The sequence below is a fragment of the Mus caroli genome, chromosome 4 (assembly GCF_900094665.2).
Source record: "Mus caroli chromosome 4, CAROLI_EIJ_v1.1, whole genome shotgun sequence".
Taxonomy (NCBI): Eukaryota; Metazoa; Chordata; class Mammalia; order Rodentia; family Muridae; genus Mus; species Mus caroli.
The window spans coordinates 5,665,104-5,685,510 of record NC_034573.1 but is presented as its reverse complement, the minus strand read 5'-3'; the positions used below and the strand labels follow the sequence as shown (position 1 = coordinate 5,685,510).

The window sequence follows — 20,407 nt, the reverse complement described above, 5'->3', positions numbered from 1 at the left end:
TGTACCTCCCTAACAGGGTAAAATTGAGGAAGCAGTGAACGCATTTGAAGAATTGGTTCGAAAGTACCCTCAGAGCCCACGAGCAAGATATGGCAAAGCGCAGGTACACTAGGCCCATCTCATCAGAACACTGTTCTGGCATTCACATGTTTTATATAATCAGATTTTTCAATCTTTTGTATTGCTTTTATTTTTTCTTCTGCTCTTCTTATAATTTCTTTATATCAGTTTCCCAAGTGTATACATACATCCCCAGAGTTGGGAGTGCCGTTTTATTTAAGGTTGTTTTCAATACTGTGTGCTAATGAGTCTCGTAACACCCAGATGACTTACCTTGCCATTGGTCCTGTGTCAGTGTATCTCCCTTCTATGAATTTCCTTATGGTTTTGATTTCAGGCTCCTTGGAGCTTTTAGACACTGTTGTGTGACTAAAGAGTGTAAATCTGCCTTGGAGAGACCTTTTGAAATGTGACATGGACAGCACTTTGTTTCTTGGCAGTTTCTTTGGTGTGACTCATGTCTTACCAGCCACCTCCCTCCTCCTTTCTTTCGCCATCACCTCCTCGTCTGTGTTTTGTCATCTTCCAACTCTTGTCACAAGGCTTGCCACACTTACCTGCAACTTCACGAACCCACCTGTGTGGCAATGTCTAGTTTGCATGTGTGTGATAGTCAGATATGGTCACAAAAGAGGATATAGATATGACTCAAAATAAAATGACTTATTCTATTCCTGACCTAAAGATAGGAAGTGGGGTCCCTGCACACTGCCACAGGAAAGATGGCAGGAAGGAAGGCAAACCTGGAAGGAAGGTTTCACATGATTCTTTGGGGCTGGCCGTGAGAAAAGTAAGGGGAGGTGCAGTGCCCAGCGTGGGATTGCCTGGTTTGAACAACACAGGCAAGCCTGGGCCACAGGAATGGCTTCTAGTTGCTGAGCATCTGACCCTGGCATGAGGAAGGCAAAGGGTGTGGCCTCCTATGCTGTGGGCCAGAGTGAGGAGGCCAGACTCTGGGCTGCAGGGATTGTATTATAAGGGCTTGTTTGCTGTTTTGCCCTCTCTCAGACAGCAAGCTTTAGAAATGTTCTGAGGTGCTGACTGTTATAAAACAGTCAATTTTAAAAAGTTCCCAATATAGCAGAAGGAACACCTGAGGACGACTTACACTGAGGAAATGTAGTGAGAGCCCACTGTGTGTCAGGCTCTGCTGGGTATTGGAGATATGTTCCTCAGCAAAAATGTACTCACAAAGTTCCAGTGTGAAGGAAAGAGGTTGGGTAAGGTAAGGCAGTACCATGTGTACACTTGCAAGTGGTGACTGTCAGCAGATAGGGAATAAAGGAAATAGGGAACAGCCAGTAGATATGTGAGGGGACTACCAGAAAGGGTCATCAGAAAGGTAATATTTAAGTAAAGCCTTGGAAAATTTTATAAATGAATATATTGTTGAATCTTAGAAAGTATTAAAAATGAATAAATATATTAGGTCATTATACCTAACAACGCATTCTGTAGGCAAAAGAAAAAGGCAGCAGGGTTCTAAGAGCATACTTATTAAAAACTGTGGTTACAGGTGATATGAGTGACAGTAACAAGAGCTAGTAGCTGAGATGTGTCAGGGTTGTGGAAGGAACTGTCCAGGTAGAGGAAGCCGATAGACAGCTGTCTTGGCGTCAGAAAGTGGAACAGAAAGAGGTGCATGCTGGGAATGTGGGGCAGCCGGGGACACAGGAGGCACCTCACAGCTCTTGTTCTCTGTGCCTGAGGAAACCTTTGCAGGCTGTTACATGTGTAGGTGACTGACTGCCTGGTGGGCTTTTGGAAAGATTGCTTTGACTGCCAGTTGGAAATGGATTGTGAGAGCAGAATCGGATGCTTGCGAAGTAGGAGGCAGTCACAATGTTGTGTGCATGGGAGCTGGTAGACTGTGGTGTGGACTGTGGGCTGGCCATGGAGCAGGCAAGGCAGAGACAGATTAAAAGGACTCTAGATGGAAGGGTCACGGGAGAAGAGTCGACCAGTGCCTGGTGTTGGGAACAGCTGAGAAGATGATGCCAGCTAACTGACCAAGTGCAACAGTGAGTTTGAAGAGAGGCTGAAATCGGCAGTCTGCTTTTGATCTGAAGTTTGCAGTTATAGTGGTTTTCAGATATCTGTGTGATTGTATCAAGGAGCCCACTGGGTTTGTGAAATTTGGAATTCAAGAGTAAAGCCAGAGCTGGTGCTTCAATCTGTCAAGGTGTGAAGCTCCTGCAGTCGCCCTTGGGGAAGAAGGAGATGACCAGTCACAGGGCAGCAATGGGAGAGAGCTACAGAAGTTAGTGGAGCAAGGAGAAGCAGGTGGTATTCCCTTGTGTGTGACCCTCACAGGTAGTAAAACATCTGCAGGGAGGCAGTGGGCCTTGTTCTGAATTGAAGGAAGATGCTCAGATTCTTTTTATCCCATTGGGGACTAATTCATTAAATTTTCATTAATTAAATATACATAAATTAAATTTGTAAGACATTTAATACAAATAAATTTCCCTTGTTCTTGATACCTACCGGGTTTATTGCTTAGCAACTGTGTGGTTTTGGTAAACGAATTGGGCCATACACCTCTAACTTTTGGAAACTACATAGCTAAGATCCAGAATGTGCAGACAAGTGATGTGCTTTGTCACTAATATCAAGTCCTTTGCTTACGGAAAGCCCACTAACAGGAGAGAATGGTTGTGCAGATGTTAATTATGGCATAAATGTTTTGTACTTTCCAAGTTTTCTCTGTACGAGATTGTAATCATTGTTCCAGGAGCCTCTGGAGTGTGGTGGTCGCTGTATGTGTGCCTTCTTTCACAGGAGCAATTTGAGATGTGGGCCTCAGGCAGTATTTTTTTTTAATCTCTAAGCTATTATGCTACAGATGTTATTGATATTAACACTAATGTGGCATAAAACAAAAGTTAAGCATGATAAATTAAATTTTAATCGAGTAATTTAAAGGAAACTAAATTTGTCAGAGTTTTCAAAAATAAATGTAGGCAGATTTTCTTAGGGAAGACTACATTCTGACTTTCCCCATTCTCAGTTAGCAAATTAACCAATTTCTTTGCAGTTTCTCAAGAGATACTAAATAGTCAGCATGAAATCCAATAAAACTATAATGTGTGTATCCTTCAACTACCACTGATTACATCATTATTAATATATCCTTCTAAAAATCACTTTTGTGCAAGTTCCCTAAACAGTGAACACAGAAGTCTTAAATTATAAACTGAATTCATTTTATTATCTTTCACAAGCCATTCGTGGCTCTGAGGTACAAAGTGACATTGCCCCCTAGGAAGTTTGAGTGAATTAGTCCATCCACAAAAGTTTGTGTGACAGAGCTGTCCTGGACACATGGATTGCATGTCTCTCTCTTTCCAATCTGACTTTAAGAGATTGGATGCCTGTCTCTAAGGATTAATGAGACCAGCATTGTCCTTCCACTAATCTTGCAGAGTCTTCAGGTCTGTTGGGTAGCTCTGCAGACCCCAAGCGGCAAGGTTTCACCTGGTGGTGTCCGTAGAACTCCCTAGCTCAGGGGCATTGTTTCTGTTCAGTCATCTATCAATATTCGTGATCTTGGAAGTTAATTCACTATAGCCAAAAAGAAGCAGAAACGCTGGCTACAAATAGCTGGTGGACAATGTGTAGCTAGGAGAGATTATTGACATGGGATTTCCTGTCCTGGTTGCTGAATCTGCTCAGTGAGCTTACTGTGGATTCCAAAAGGTAGTTGAATGGTCTGATGTGACTTTCCATAAAGGAAGGATGAATTTGTGTCATTAATTTTTCTCCCTAATGATCCCACCTTTACTCACTGGTTCCACTGAGCCCTTGTCATCCTGAGCGCCTTATCCTAATGAATGTGTGTTAACATGTTACATTATAGATGTGCTGTTTTCTGAGAACTTTCTCACAAATGACTTTATCAACAGATGTTGGCTTTTACAAAGTATTTGTCACTTGAGGGAAGAGCTTTGAGGATTTTTTTTCTTACCAAAGTTCTCAGACTTTATACATTAACCCAGCATACAGTTTATGTTAAATAGTGATTACGTTTACATATCCTGATTAAAAATTTCATAGAATACGTTCAGCATGGAACTGCTATTAGTTTTCTTTAAATGAAAGTCTGTAAACTCTGATGAGCTACTGAGGACCATCTTACACATCCTCCCTACTTTTCTGTCTCTGGTCTTTCCTTCCCAATTCTTAGTTTCAAGTTATGAATTTGGGGGCATTTTGTTAGGAAAATAAAAGTATCCAGAGACTCTGCGCTCTCACACAGTTGCCATGATACCTTGCAGTCGTCCATTGGCAGGTGTGAACTGTTCTATGCCCCTGCCTTCTCACCTACTGGACGACATCTTGTGTTTGCATGCTCTCTTTTGTCTTTGGATATCCCCTTTCTGGTGGGTATTTTGCATCCACTGAGAAACCTGATGTGCTCTCTCATCCTTATGATGCTGGGCTCTCATCCCCCTCACCTGCTCACACGTGTTCTGGCTCCTGTTAAAGCTAGCCCCTCCACATCCTTCCCATGTTCTTTTGACACTGCTCCAGTTTGTTCAACAATCTCATGGAAACAGTGATGGCTAGGCCATCGAGGCTCCACAAGGCCATTACCTTCTCTTCTCAATCCTCCTCTTGTCTGACTTGGTGGCCACTCAGAGCATACTTCTCTTCCTCTTACAACCTTTGTATCTAGACTTGCCTCTGGGACATTGCTGAGTTGTTGTTTTCCTCCCATGTAACTCATTCCATATCCCATTTTCCTGTGGGAGAAAATATGCCTTCCTAACCTCTAATGAGCTTGAAACATTGGATAATTTTAAGATTTAGTTCTTGGAACTCTCCTGAGTCTACACTCATGACTCTTCTAGCTTGCCAACTTTAAATACCACTTCCATCCTTGACAGCTCCTATGTGTGTGTTCTTAGCAATCAACTTTTCCCCAACTCCACACCCAGAAGTGCACCTTCTGAGTGTTTATCTCCCCTTGGCATTTGGCTTAGTATACCAAAGACTGAACTCCTGATTCCATGCTTTATCAGACCTGTCTCTGTTCTTTCTTTGCATTCCCAGGGGAGGACAGCTCAGTCAGGTAGGCACTCACACCATACCCTGAAGTCATCTTCTCTCTTTCTGTCTCTTATACTAAACATGCCCTGGCCCCTCTTCTGAAGTTCCCCAATTGTCTTGACTAGACTGCTAATTTCCCCATTCTGCACCTGCCATGCATCAACCTGCTGTTTCTATGCACAACACTTTTGTTTGTATTTGTCATTTTGTCCCTTACTAAATCAAAGAACGACGAGAAAAGATCTCACCCTGATCTATTGAATTAGGGTGACACATAGGTAGAATGGTCTGGCCCTCTGAAAAGAGCTGTTAAATGAATTAATTAATGGGTGAAATGAATGAGTCACTGGACACACAAATTGAAAAACAGACCATAGATTAGAGTCCTGTATGTCTAATGTTCCCAAATGTCTGTCCCCATCAGCCCTATTGTTTTGATTGTATAGTCTTCTTCCTCATCTGTAACTTAGCAGCAGACTTTTCTTCCTGTTATTGAAACAACACTTGTCCTGCTTTCTTTTGTTTGTATCATTTGATAAAGAAAAGGTCAGTTGTCTTTTTAAAAAGCATGTCTAAAAGATCTCTGTTATTGGATCTCTGGGGGAAATGACAAGCATTGAGGTAATGGCATATTGATCCATCTGGGGGCCACCTCTAGTGTGAAGATGACTTGGCAGAGAAGCAGAGAAGCAATGAGGTTCTGCGCAGGGCCATCGAGACCTACCAGGAGGCAGCCGACCTGCCTGATGCCCCTACAGACCTGGTGAAGCTGAGCTTGAAGCGAAGGTCAGAACGGCAGCAGTTTCTAGGTGAGAAGCTGAACTTGGTGATGGGGAAACATGACTGCCTTCAGTGGCAGCCACATGGTGCCTTCTCAATGTCAAGGTGCCTGAGAAGAAGCCTGCCTTTTGCCTTGTCTGACTTAAATACAACTTCTCTTTATTTAACCAATCCGAGCTTCAGTAACTGTGTGCACCCTCATGTGTGTGTATATGGGGCGGTTGTGTATGGGTGTGTCTGTCTGTTCACACACAAGTGCACTCATACATGTACAGAAGCAAACATCTATGAATGTCTAGGCCAGAGGAAAACCTAGATGCCGTTTCTCCTTATTTTTAAAGACAGGATCTTCACTGGCCTGGAGCACTTCACATAGCCTACACTGGCTGGCTTTCTAGTCCCAAAGCTATGAGTCGCTGCCTCGAAAGCACTGGGATTACATGCCTGTGCCAGCATGTGTGGCCTTTATGCTTGGTTTCTGGGTATCACATGTCTTCATGCTCACAAGGCTGGCCTGCCTTCCAGTCATTGAGCTTTTCTCAGACAAGCATATAAGCTCACAGCTCCTGAGGAAGACACTCAGTGTTATCTTCTAGTCTCTGTTCACACACCCACACATGCATATAAATGCATACAAAGTCACTGTGGATTTTTACATTAATTTTGGGAGTTTTTTTTTTTTGAGAATTTGTTAAAATAATTATTCAACTTAGAGTTAAAGGGATTGTCTTTGGTTCCCTCTTAATTTTTATACCGAAAGATTCTCTTGCCTCCCAGCCCGAGATCAAGGTCTCTTGATCTTGTGAAGATGTCTCACCTTCCACGGAAATCCTTTAGTTTTTAGTATAGTCTCTTCGGCTGAGGTGAGAATGAGACAGGGTAACGTAAGAAGGCTCTGAGGCAACTGGACAGAGATCCTGAAATTGCAGAGTTATGGAGTTTCCTCACAGTACAACAGGAGATCCAGATAAGATGTGGAGGAACAGCAGCAGGTGTCTGCAGGAGGTGCCTGCACCATTGGCACCATTGCTGTCTGCACCAGAGAGGGAAGCACTGCCTGGGCAAACCACTCGGAGTCCTGTTTGGAATAGCATTACCCAGCAATGGGACACAGACCCCAGAGTGAACAGGCCAGATTTGCTTATGTTAGCTAAGCAGTAGCTGTGTTCCCTGACTGAATCTGCACCTGCCTCCTCATAGTCCCCTTTGCAGGCATTAATCTCTGCACGGTAGGTTTTTCTCTTATTCATTTATTTATTTATTTACTTACTTACTTATTGCAAATGCTAGTCTTCTTAGCACAGCCCCGCCCCCATTTGCAGTTTGTGTTTCCAATTTGCAATTGTGACAATGAGCAGTGACAGTGGGCTCAGACTGTTTCTGTCTAAGCCTCCAAGTGAACAGCAGCTGGGCTTTCCTGAGCCATGTAGTGCACCATAGCCTGTTGTCCACCAGAGGCTCCCATAGTACTGGAAAATGTCTCCTCTGCTCTGTCTCTGCCTCCTCTGTTAGAGAAGGCATGCACAGTGAAACTGGTGCCACGGCCCTCGGTGCCCATACTGACGGCTCAACCCAAACTCAGGCTTTCTATTATCTATACTCCATCTAAAATTTCAAAGCTAATAAAACAAAAATGTTTCACCTGAATTGGTAACAGACATTTTCTCAAGAACCTAAGATAAAAAAAATGTAAATGTGAATTGACTCAGAAAATACTGTGTCTTTACAATTTATGATGGATCTCGTATTTAGTATCTACATAGAACAATTACAGATAGCATTATAGCTATGCTACTTGGGACTCACTGATCTGTTCATAGAGGATCTCAGATGTAAGCTGTTCTTCAGGATCTGCTGAATCCTCTCTTGTGGTCTCTATTCATAATACTTTTAATCTTATTCATCATTTTCCAACACTAGGTCACATGAGAGGTTCTCTACTTACCCTCCAGAGACTAGTTCAGCTGTTCCCTAGTGATACTACCTTAAAAAATGACCTTGGCGTAGGATACCTCTTGTTGGGAGACAACGACAGTGCCAAGAAGGTTTACGAAGAGGTAAGCACTGGTGTATTTTGAGCTGCACTGAGTTATCTGTAGACAACTCTAAGTGCTGATTGAAAATGACATGTAATATACACTGTGTTCTGTCCTCTTTATCTTGAATGAAACAGCATGTACATGATTATGGCTAACAATCTGGACTTAGCTCTCCCATTGCTTTCTCTGTCCTTCACTCCCTGTTGGAGCCCAAAAGTCACAGCTAGCACAGGCTGGCTTCAAACTCATGGTAATCTTTCACCTTCAGCCTTTCAACTGCCACCATAACCGATTTTTCTTACTTTGCTTTTCTTTAGTGTCATGCCTCTATTGTACAGAGCAATGGGTCCCATAAAGACTATTCAAGTATATTGACCATATTTACCCTATATCTTGATTAAACAAAGATTTAAATTTTAATTAATTTTTATTTGAGCTTCATTTTTATCAGTCTGTATTGTCAAGTTTTTAAGGGTTTTTGTTGTGATAGGAAAAAGAATGAAGTCAATGATGAGGTTAATAAATGTAAATAATATACTATTTTCAAGTGTTGCAGTATGAGACTCTCAGGCAAAAGTAGTAGATTATACCATTGATATTCCCATATTCTGGCCAAGATGGCTTTCAAAGGATTTCTGCATTATAGTGAACATTTTAATAGATAAGCTCAAAATCACAAAGCCTAGAAAACTGGTTCCTTTAGGCAACAAGGGAGTTTATTTGGTGTAAAGCAAACAGTATGTCGAATGCACTTTGAAGCAGGAAAAAGCTAACCCCTCTGTAAAACAAAGACAGGCGAGGGTCCTCGTTCTTTAACTTGAGCCTCTGGATCAGTGGTTTCCAAGCTGCCGACTTTACATTAAATGCTACTTCAGTGAGCTAGGATGTGTAACAGAAGGGTCTCTTCTGTGTTGGAAACATCGTCAACAGTAGCAGCTTCCCCCTCAGCCTGCTCACAAAGAGGCACTTGACTCTGTTGCTCTTGGTGCTTAACTGTAATGTCATTGAATTTTGAAGCTATTGTCTTTCTACCTTTGTCATAATTTTGATTGTTTTGGGGAGATCAGAAGTTTGACCTTGGCTTTTTATGACATCATTAATACATGCATGGTGGACTGACACTACAGCATTGCAAATGTGTATTGTATAGAAAAGACCTGCACTAGGCTATAACGTAGTCCCTGTGGGACAGGGTGTCGGCTAACATACCCAGTGGCCCCTGTCCTGCAGGATTTGGTTAAAAGAAACATTATATGTCATAGTGATTTAGGATCAGGTGAATATAAAAATGAACAAACCATTGGAGACACAAGACGGAAGTCTAGGGATCCTTCCTACGTGTATGTCCCGTCCTTCCCTCACTGCCTTCTTTCTTCTCCTTGTAAAATTCACTCTTGTTTTCCAACTCTTTCTTTTCCTTCCTTCCAGTATCCTTCTCTCATCCCCCATTTCAGTCTAAAGAGCGCAGTAAAGTCCATCCTGGGAGCCAAGCACAAGCAAGGTCGCAGGTTTCAACAGGCTTCGAGCACATTTTGACCAGCATCTAACTGCATTTCCCTCTCCTACCTTCTAAAAATCTTCCTCAAGTGCACTCATCCCATCTCAGAAACATGGAATGTTTTTCTTCACCTTGAAAACCAATATTATGTTGTTGTTTATTCACTGAGGACTGCATTCTCACTTGGGTGAGCGTACCAGGATGCACAGAGCTTTAGATATTGCCCTACCACACAATTGATTGGTTTTCTTTTAAAAGGAGCATTCATACATTGAAAGTAATGTGCAGTGCTCCTCTGGTTTTGCCTCTTACTTGTAAACTAATGAGCTATGTTTCCCTAACCAAAGTTTGGCCTGTTGTGTTTATCTCTTTTCCCAAGGTCATTTCAGAAACTAATGCCAAGGCTTCACATTGATTTTTGAGTACATATGTGAAAATCAGTTCATGATCCTATTTTTAGTTTTAGGGCTTTGTTTGTTTGTTTGTTTGTTTGTTTTCTGTTCCGTTTTAAGCCCAGAGACTAGCTTTACAGAGGTTAGGTAGAAGCTGCTCACATCTGTAGTTTTTAAAGGCTCCTCCCACATCTCCTTCTCAAAGCTCTGCCACCAGTTTGGGATCCCAGCTCAGCATCATCTTTGCAGCCCCACACACCTTATGCAGCTACATCACGCAGTCAGTGCACATTTATTAAATGCACGCACAGCAAAAAGCTCAGCACCTGAGCTTTTTGAAGTGACACAGAATTTACCTTTCTGTCTTCACGGAGCTTACAGTCTGGGGCCTAGTCACTAGTTCATTTTGTTTTCCAAGTAGATCCATCTTCCCAATGCTTTCACAAGACACTGATCACCTTTGGCTTGAACTGATCCAGATCCCTCTATAGGATTGCTGCCCTCTGACCTCCATGTACCCCAGGCACCACGTGACCATGGCTTCCCGCTCTTAGCGTCAAGCCTGCCAGGCTTCCTGCCGCCGTGTTCTTTAAATACCCTTTCTGCTGTACCCTTCCAGTCAAAAGTGTGCGATCTGATATTTGTAGTTGTTTTTAGATTCAAGTGTTGTCTATTTATATATGCACCATAGTGTGGTACACACTTGATTAAAAAGAAAAAGTACACGCCCTCCAAATAGGATTTTCAGCTCAAATGAAACATTTAGAGTGCTTCTCAAATTTTACTGAACTGACAAAAATTCTTTTACTCTTAGTAAAATGTTGCTATTTCAGTCTGATTACTGGGAAGTGCTACTCATGGTTTGGTAGTATCCTTGCATCCATGATGGATACATTCTAAGACCCACATAGATGCCTAAAGATGAAGATAGCACTGAACACTGCAGGTGTGTTACACCTCAGTGTTGCCTTGAGCCATTACTAAATGAGCCGGGGATATTGGAACGTGAGCTCTGTAGTCCTTGGATCCGTCAGTTTGGTAATAGAGACAAATGCTGACAGCAAAGTCAGGTAGCATTTACAGTATCAACAGGCTGAAAAGTCAGTGGCTCACATCCCAGGCCAGAGAGAGCACAATGTAACATTCCCTCATGCTACTCACAGTGATAATACTTTAAACCATGGATTCTTTTATTGTTGTTGTTTGTTGATTGGTTGTTTGTTTTACAAAACAAGCCAAAATTATTTGAAAATGGGAGCCAGGGAAAGATTTTCTTTTTTTGACACAGGCTTTCTCTGTGGTGCCCTGGTAGCTTTTCCTGTCCTGGAACTCACAGAGCTCTGCCTGCCTCTGCCTCCCAAGTGCTGGGATTAAAGGTTTGCACCACTAAGCCTGGCTTACCTTCTATGCTTGTATCCAGCTCTTATTATCCTCTGTAATCATGCAGGTAAAAGATCCCCTACAAGACAGAACACTTGATTTCTTTTTCCTGGTCTGAAAATAGGCATATGATCTTACACAGTCATGTGACCTGTTTTGGACAGAGGACTCTTGAAATATCTGCCTACTATTAGAACTTTAGATTTTGTCTTTTTGAGGTGTTTTCTTTTTCTTTCCCTCTGAGAAGTTCAATTATGAATCGTACTCAGAATATTCTAATTTAGTTGCCTGTGGTTTAGCCTCTCCTGTAACAGTGATCTGTGCCTGTCAGCATATTTCTTGTCCATAGTGAATTACTTAAACTTTTTCTTTGAAAGAATGAGTCATATCAGGAGGCTGAAAAAAAATGTGTCCTTTTTTTTTTTTTTTTTTTTTTGGTAGCTAGGGCCTCTAGCTCAGGCTAGCTTCAAACGTGCCTTGTCTCTGAGGCTAACCTTGAACTTGTGTCTGTACTGTATCCACCTTCCCAGGAGAGCTGGGATTATAGGATTGTCCCACCATACCTGGCTTCAGGATGATTTCCTTAAGAAATTCTTTGAAATATTCACACAATGTATTGTGACCGTATTTGCTCCCAGCTCCTCCCATATCCACCTATCCCTCAACTCCTTGTCATCTTTTTCTAGAATATTTTACTTTTGATCACACAGCATTTTTTTGCTCAACAACAGTAATGTGTTTATCTTGGCTCACCCCAAGAGTGACTCTTCTACAGCCCTGCTCCCACTGTTAGGAATCCCACAAAAACACCAAGCTATACAACCATAACATATATGCAAATGACCTACCTTAGACCCATCCAGGCTCCCTGATCTCTGTGAGCCCATTTGAGTCCCAGTCAGTTGATTCTGTGTGCCTTGTTCTTGTGGTGTTATTCTTGGCCCCTCGGGCTCCTGCAGTCCTTCCTAACCTCCTCCACAGGACTCCCTGAACTTTGCCTAATATTTGCCTGTTGGATTCTGCATCTGTCCCCATCAGTTGCTAGATGCAGTCTCTCTGATCTCTCTGATGATTATGCTAGGCTTCTGTCTCAGCACATTATGCAGAAATGACAAGCTGTAGGTCAGAGGTTTTATGGTGGGTAGGTGTCCCAATACCTCCACTTGAGGCCTTGCCTGGTTACAGAGGATGGCCAGCTCAGACTTTTTGCCCCCATTACTAGGACTCTTTATTAATGTCACCCCTGTAGATTTCATGGAGTTTTCATTGTACCAGGTTTCTACCTAGCTCCCAAAGTGCCCCCCAAGTCCAGTCGTCTCTCCCAGTACTCCCTCCCTTCATGCCCACACTAACACCTGGTTCTTCCTATTTCCATCTCCATCAGCCCCAAGACTACTCAAGGAAACAATTGTATTTCCCCTTCCCTGGAAGATCTTTGCATTACACCTTAAGCTCTCCTTATTATTTAGCCTCTCTGTGTCTGTAGATTGTAGCATGATTATCCTTTACAGCTAATATCCACTTACATGCTGTGTTTACCTTTCTGCGTCTGGGTTACCTCACTCAGGATTTCTTCTAGTTCCATTCATTTAGCTGCAAATATCATGGTGTCATTGTTTTAACAACTTAGTAATACCCCATTGTGTAAATGTACCACTTTTTTTTTTTTAAATCCATTCATCAATGTGGGATATATAGGTTGTTTCCAGTTTCTGGCTATTATGACTAAAGTTTCTATGAATAGAATTGAGCAAGTGCCCTTATAGTGGATGGAATACCCTCTGGGTATATACCCAAGAATGGTTTGGCTGAGTCTGAAGGCAGATTAATTTCCAAATTTTTTAGATATTGTCATATTGATTTCCAATTGGCTGTACAAGCTTGCACTCCCACCAACAATGGAGGAGTGTTCCCCTTGTTCAGCATCCTTGCCAGCATGAGCTGTTAATTGTGTTTTTCATCTTTGTTGTTTTGAAGTTATTTGATTTGTATTTAAAAAGTTTGGGTATATTGTGGATTCATTTTCATTGAATTCTAGGAAGTGTTTAATATCCTTCATTTCTGCCTTGATGCAGTAGTCATTCTGTTTAGAATTGTTCAGTTTCCATGAGTTTAGATTCTTTCTGTTGTTTTTGTCATTGTTGAAATCCAGATTTAATCCATTGTGGTTTGATAGGATACAAGATGTTAGTTCAATTTTCTTGTATGTGTTGAGACTTGCTTTGTGATGGAGTATGTTGTCAATTTTGGAGAATGTTCCATGAGGTGATGAGGAGAAGATACAGGCTTTTGTGTTTGGTGTAATGTTTTGTAGGTTGGGTCCATTTGGTTCCTAACATCTGTGAGCTCCACTATTTCTCTGTTTAGCTTAGACCTGGATGACCTATCTGTTGCTGAGAGTAGGGTGTTGAAGTCTCCCACTATCAATGTGTGAAAGTTGATGTGTAATTTAAGCTTTAGTAATGTTCTTTTACAGATGTGGGTGCCCTTGCATTTGGGTGTAGATGTTGAGAATTGAGATGTAATCTTGATGGATTTTTTTCTTTAATGTATGTGGAGTGTTCTTCCCCATTTCTTTTGATTAATTGTGGTTTGAAATCTATTTTGCTAGATACGAGAATACCAGCTTTCCTCTTGGGTCCATTTGCTTGGAAATTTTTCTTCCAACTTTTTACTCTGAGGTAGTGTCTATCTTTGATATTAAGATGTGTTTGTTTGTTTTTTTTTTTTTTGTATGCAGCAGAAGGATGAATCTTGTTTTCATATCCATTCTGTTAGCGTATGTGTTTTTAATCCACTGATATTGAGAGATATCAATGACCAATGACTGTTAATTCCTGTTATTTTGCTGTAGTTGTTAGTAGTAGTAGTTGTCGTCGTCGTCATAGTAGTAGTAGTATTGTGTGTGTGTATGTGTGTTTCTGTGTTTCTGTGTTTCTTTCTTTGAGTTATACTTGTTTTTATGTAGTTAACTGCCTTGTATTAGAGTTTTCCTTCTAGTACATTCTGTAGAGCTGAATTGTTTAAATTTGACTTTATCATGCAATATCTTGTTTTCTGTACCTATGGTGATTATAACTTTTATTGGGTGTACTGGCTGGCATCATTGGTCTCTTAAGACTGCAAGACATCTGCTCAGGCCCTTCTGGCTTTTAGTGTCAGAGTTGAAAAACTGGGTGTAATTCTAACTGTCTGCCTTTATATGTCACTTAACCTTTTTCTCTTGCAGCTTTTAATAGTCTTTCTTTGTTGTCTGTGTTTAGTGTTTTGATTATTATGTGGCTGGGGGCTTTCTTTTCTGGTCCAATCTATTTGGTGTTCTGTAAGCTTCTTGTACCTTTATAGATATGTCCTTCCTTAGGTTTAGAAATTTTTTCTTGTATGATTTTGTTAAAAATATTGTGTGGGCCTTTGAAGTGGGAATCTTCTTCCTCTATTTCTATTATTCTTAAATTTTGTCTTTTCATAGTGTCCCAGATTTCCTGTGTGTTTTATGTTAGAGACTTTTTAGATTTAACACTTTCTTTAACTGACCTATTTCTTCTTCTTTTTTTTTTCTTTTTTTCTTTTTCTTTTTTTGGTTTTTCGAGACAGGGTTTCTCTGTGCAGTCCTGGCTGTCCTGGAACTCACTTTGTAGACCAGGCTGGCCTGGAACTCAGAAATCCACCTGCCTCTGCCTCCCAAGTACTGGGATTAGAGGTATGCACCACCACTGCCCGGCCTTATTTCTTCTATTGTATCTACAACAGAGAGTCTTTCTTCCATATCTCATATTCTGTTAGTGATACCTGTGTCTATAGTTTTTATTCATTTACCTAGATTTTCCATTTCCAGAATTCCCTCAGTTTGTGCTTTCTTTGTTGCTTCTATATCTATTTTCAAGACCTGAACAGTTCTATTCATTTTCTTCAACTGTTTGTATTTTTCTTGGCTTTCTTGACATTCTCTAAGGGACTTATTGATTTCCTCCAATTTTTTTATTGTCTTTTTCTCAATTTCTTTTAAAGATTTATTAATTTCCTCTTTAAGGAACTCTATCATCTTCATTAAGTTAGTTTTAACCTTTTCTTGTGTTTTAGCTCTGTTGAAATAATCAGGGCTTGCTCTAGTGGGTTGGGTGGGCTCTGGTGGTGACATATTGCCCGGTTTGTTGTTGGTTGTGTTCTTGTACTGATGTTAAGACATCTGTATTTCGGGTCATCATAGGGCTAGGTGCCAATTTCTGGGTTTGTCTTTTTTAGATAGGTGTTTTCTTCATTGGTTTCTGTTCCTTCTCTGATCTCACTGGAATGGCCTGTAGTTGAGTAGAAGGCTTCTGCTCCCATTAAGAGCTAGACTTCTAATGGCATCAATAGCCTTGTTCCAATAGGAGTTGCCTCCCAAGTTGGAGGCTGGAGTTCTGGTGATGTGTGGCCTCTGATCTGGTTGAAGGCCCTCTGGGTTTCAGGATGTTGGCCTGGCTTCTGGTAGTGTAGGAGGCTTGTGTCAGAAATGTGGCCAGAGATAGAGTGACAGTCTGGAACAGCTAGAGTTATGCTGGGCAGGTGCTACCAGGGTGCAGGGGCAGTCTTACCTGAGGTTCAGGATGCTGGCCTAACCTCTGATGGGGTAGGATAGTTCCACAGGACATGTGGGTTGGGGCATGGTGACTATAAAACATGGATTTTTTTTATTTCTGGAATTTTCCATTTAATATATTTGCATCATAACTTACTGTAGAAAATGAAGTTTTGGATAAAGGAAATAGGTGGTATTTTAAAATTCTTAAAATGTACCTTGAAAGAGTTTTTGCTGTGGGTAAAAATGTATATGTAATAACTAGATAGGTAATTAGAAAGATAGATCAATAGATAGATAGATAGATAGATAGATAGATAATGGTAATAATAGATAAATACAAACCTTTTTAATATCATTTTACTCTCAGTCCTGGTTTCCTGTAAACCAATGTGTATCTTCATGTGTGGGTTTATTAATCCTGTAAACTTGCTGCACATGTATCAAAAAATTTCAAAAGTGTGGTGCCTAAATTTAAAGAAACCAGTGGGGACAGCACTGTCAGCCACTCTAGCGCCTGAGCCCTGCCCATCCTTCTAATCCTATGTACCAGACATGATTGCTGACTGTCCACCTGCAAATGACCATGGCACTATGAATCTCGTCTTAGTATATTTCAGAGCAGAAGTGGTTGCAATTTCTTCTTGTGTCCTTAAACAGAATTGTTTTGTGATAGCGCCTGTCCTCTTCTCCAATTTCTTTACCTATTGTCTTGTTTGTATTTCACAGCATTCCCTTTTCCTATGTGTGTGTGTACATGTGTGTTTGTATGAATAGGGGGGGGGTTGAGGGGGTTGCCAGTGTTGTGGAGGCCAGAAGAAGATATTGTATCCCCCAAGGCCGGAGTTACCTATAGACATTTTAGAGATTTCCAGTGTATTTGTTATTTTTCTCTTGGCTGTGATAAAATACCACAATAAAAACAACTTAAGTAGCACGTTGGCTGCGGTGGAATGAATGAGAGAGCCCCAAAGTTCATGTAGTTTAGCTTGCAGTTCCAGATGGAGAGTCCATCATGATGTGATAGCATGCTGTGGTCTAAGAAAGCACTGTGGCAAGAAGCTGTCTTGTCATGATTTCATCTACACATAGGAAGCAGAATGAGAATAGGAATTGAGACAAGGCTGTAAACCCTCAAACCCTCTCCTCAGAAATATACTTCCTCTATAGGCTTGACATCTTGCTGAAGGATTGATAGCCACAACGGGATGAATTATGCAAACAGGTGAGCCTTTGTGGGCATTTCTTATTCAGAGCACCATACCCAGCTTGTTACATGGACACTAGGACCTGAACTCTGGCTGTCATGATTAATCAGCAAATGTTCTTAACCACTGAGGTATCTTTGCATCCCTCGCCCCACATGCCTTTTTATGTTTTCTTATTCTCTTTTGCCTTGAGTGTCTTTGCCCCGTTGGTCCCTGCTTTTCCTTTCACTGGTGATCTCCACCCTCCCAGATGTCTCTAGGACCTTTCTTCTAATCACACTCATCATGAGTGTGTTGGGTGTTCCTCCCCTGGGACAAACATGCCTCTGCTTGTTTCTGGAAGCTCTTGTGACATCAGTGTCTACTGAACATGCATCTCCTGTACTAGATTGAGAGCCCTTTGAGAGAGAAGAATATCTCATTCCTGTTTCATATCTGGGACCTAGAGGAATTTGATGGGTTTTGAAATCCTAGAAAATGCTTACATTTGATAGCTACTTGAGATGATGTCTGTGTGACTGCAGTAGGCAGGGGTATCATCAGTGAAGTGTAGTAATTATAATGACTTGTTTGTAGCAGCTCAGGCAGAACCATGATCAACACTGATTCTCCTCAGTCCTGGAGGTCCGTTCTCAGCCCAAGGTCTGGTTTAGGGCCTGTCAGCTGAAGAAACAGAGCCCAAGCTTACAGAGATTCTTCTAGGAAGGAGAGCCCAGCATGCACCAGTCCATGCCTTTATCACAATTTACTGAGACTTCCCCATCACCAGGCTCATCTCAAGGGATGAGATCTGAGTGAAGCAAAGTCCCTGTAGAGCTTACCTGTTACAAAGGAACAAAACATCCAAACGGGTCAGATGGTGATAGGTCCTGTGAAACACAGTCTGGATAGATATCTTGGAGAGGGCACTTAGCGCTGGGGGTGGCGTTGGTTTTCAGATTGGGAGATAAACAGGGAAGGAATGCACTGGAATAGTGTGCACACAATCCTTCTCCCACAAGGAAAGAGATGACCTACTTGGATGCCCTAGGAAAGAGTGAGCCAAAGGAGTATTGTGAGGATGACATTTTGTAGAAAAGGTGCCTTTGGTTTGCTATAAATAGCAAGGAGTCCAATGTGCCTCAAAGGGATGACTGGGAGGGGCAAGAGCAGAGCTGGATAGGTGGAGGCTACAGAAGTGGTTCCTTGAATGTAATCGTTAATACTGAGTAAAAACAAACTTGAGGAAGGATCAGGTCTGACCCCCAATTTAAATGGTTTGCCTGGGAGTCCCATATGGAAAATGAATAGCAGGGGAGTATCAGCCACTGAGGGGTTATGCAAGAGGGAGTGAAAGAGGAGTTTGGTCCAGTGCAGTAGTGGGTAGCATGCTGAGTGGTACCCTTCTAAATAGACCTTAAATAGGCACTAAGTCCAATGCAGTCATGGTAACTTCTTGCTAGATAGCTTGTTCTTCCTCTGTAAAGCGCCCTTGGTAGCTGTGACTTCACTTTCCCTAATTGGGTCAGGGATAGAGAGCAGAGGCACTCAGGCATCTTCTCCCTGAAAGTACCACTCACACCTTCTCCATCTTCTTCTTTGTTCAAGAAATCCATTTCCTAAGCAGCTTCACTAGTCTAATGCTTTTGTGTTGATTTCTCACTGTTCATATTTAATTTAGGGCTGATTTTGCATAATTCATGTTTAATTCATAATAAATGCATGCAGTGATAAACAATGGACCAGCTTATATGAAGTAGCCACCTGGGTTTTTATCACATAGAGTAGGATTATTTTCACCAACTTTATATTCAGCACTTAAAATCATTGCACTCCCAGGAACTTATTTTCATTCATAATTTTTAAAAGCTTGTTATTTTGAAATAATCTCAGATTTCCAAAAACTTACTCAAGTAGGACATAAGTTATATTCTCGGGTCCCTAGCCATTCTGCATTCAGCCCCAACACAGAGTTAAAGAATTAGCATCTGGTAGCTCACTAGGCCAATACTCAGGTTCTGACCATTTAAGACTCCCCAGGGCTTGACACATCAGCCTGGAACACTTCCTCTGGTAGTTCTCACTTAAATACCTATGGAAAAAAGCAGGCCGCTGTTTGCTTAGCTGCCAGGTACTTCTTTATCATTCAATATGGTAGCCTGGGGAGCAGTGCTGTGTCCTCTGCAGTGATAGGTGAATAGGATCTGTACTATGATAGATGTCCTTTCCATGGTGATGGCAATGTCCCCGTAATGCTCTTAGAGTTATCTTTATGGTCACCATGCATCTGTAACAGTTAACTCAAGAATGTTTTCATGTCCCACTCTGCCACTAACTTTAGTGACCATGGATGAATGTTTTAGTGCATGAGAAGATCCTAATATGTTGAAGCATGTACGTAAAGCAATGTGAGATAGCCCTTCAGGGTCGTCTTGAAGCACAAAGAAATTCAGAGTGGTTTTCTCTAATGCCTAAACAACCTTGAAGTCTATCAGTGGTCAGTATGTGGTCACAGCCATGCTCCAGCAATAACTACATTCTCATTCACAGCTGTACTCAGGAAGCAAGTGTGAAGGGCATCTTGAGTTGGTCGGCCATGGGTTTGTTTCGTTTAATGATAGCGGTGAGACAAGATGCTCCTACAGTGTTTGAAGCTGTAACATCCTGATCCATCCCGAGTATGGCAGAACTAACTAGGATTTGTTTTGACAGTCACTTCTACAGTCTCTTCTCTAGCGCAGTCACTCTTTGCTTTCTTTGAATACAGGTGCTAAATGTGACACCAAATGATGGCTTCGCTAAAGTGCATTACGGCTTCATCCTGAAGGCACAGAACAAGATATCTGAGAGCATTCCCTACTTAAAGGTAGCTGCCATGGTCTCCTTCCCATATACTCTCTTCCTGGAGTCCTTTGAGGTCTCCTTTGGTTGTGGCTTTCAGTTATGGCGTCTAACTGATTGGCATGAATCACTGAGTCTTCCTAGCCTAGGAGTGCATGCATCTCAGGCAGTTCATACCTCCACCTGACTGAATGTCATGGAGAGACACCAACTGCATGAGCTACTTTGGTATCATGGTTGCCAAAATTCTCAACAGAAACTGTGTAAGGAAAGGTTGGTTTGGGCTCTTAGTTTCTGGGAGGTGCTGTGTTTCATTGTGGGGATGGCACAGCAGAGCTAGAAGTGGCAGGAACATTTGACAGTAGATTGTTCAATTCTGGTCTATGAGCACTAATGAAAGACCATGAGTGGGGGGTAGAGCAGAGTAACCATCAAGGCCCACCCCGGGTGACAGAGTTCTGCAAGCAATGTTCTACAAACTCCCAAAACAGTACCTCATGCTGGAGACCGAAGCACAGAGGCATGCAGGAGACACTTCAGCCTACAATAACATGAGGAGACAGTATTTGAAAAACACCTTAGGGCTAATGACTCAAAATCTTAAAATATATTATTGCATT

The 20,407-nt window shown here is 41.7% G+C and overlaps 1 protein-coding gene across 15 annotated transcripts in view; it reads left to right on the top strand.

Annotated features, from left to right (window-relative positions):
• Asph (aspartate beta-hydroxylase) overlaps positions 1–20,407 on the top strand; it is a 205,420-nt gene that overhangs the window by 124,576 nt on the left and 60,437 nt on the right. For 14 of the 15 annotated variants that reach the window (XM_021161304.2, XM_029476172.1, XM_021161305.2 and 11 more), the window contains 4 exons: positions 17–103; positions 5,771–5,921; positions 7,813–7,949; positions 19,714–19,812. In XM_021161304.2, coding sequence (XP_021016963.1) covers positions 17–103; positions 5,771–5,921; positions 7,813–7,949; positions 19,714–19,812 — 474 coding nt within the window. The remainder of the gene's footprint in view (positions 1–16; positions 104–5,770; positions 5,922–7,812; positions 7,950–19,713; positions 19,813–20,407) is intronic. The other variant, XM_029476171.1, reaches the window with a different exon arrangement.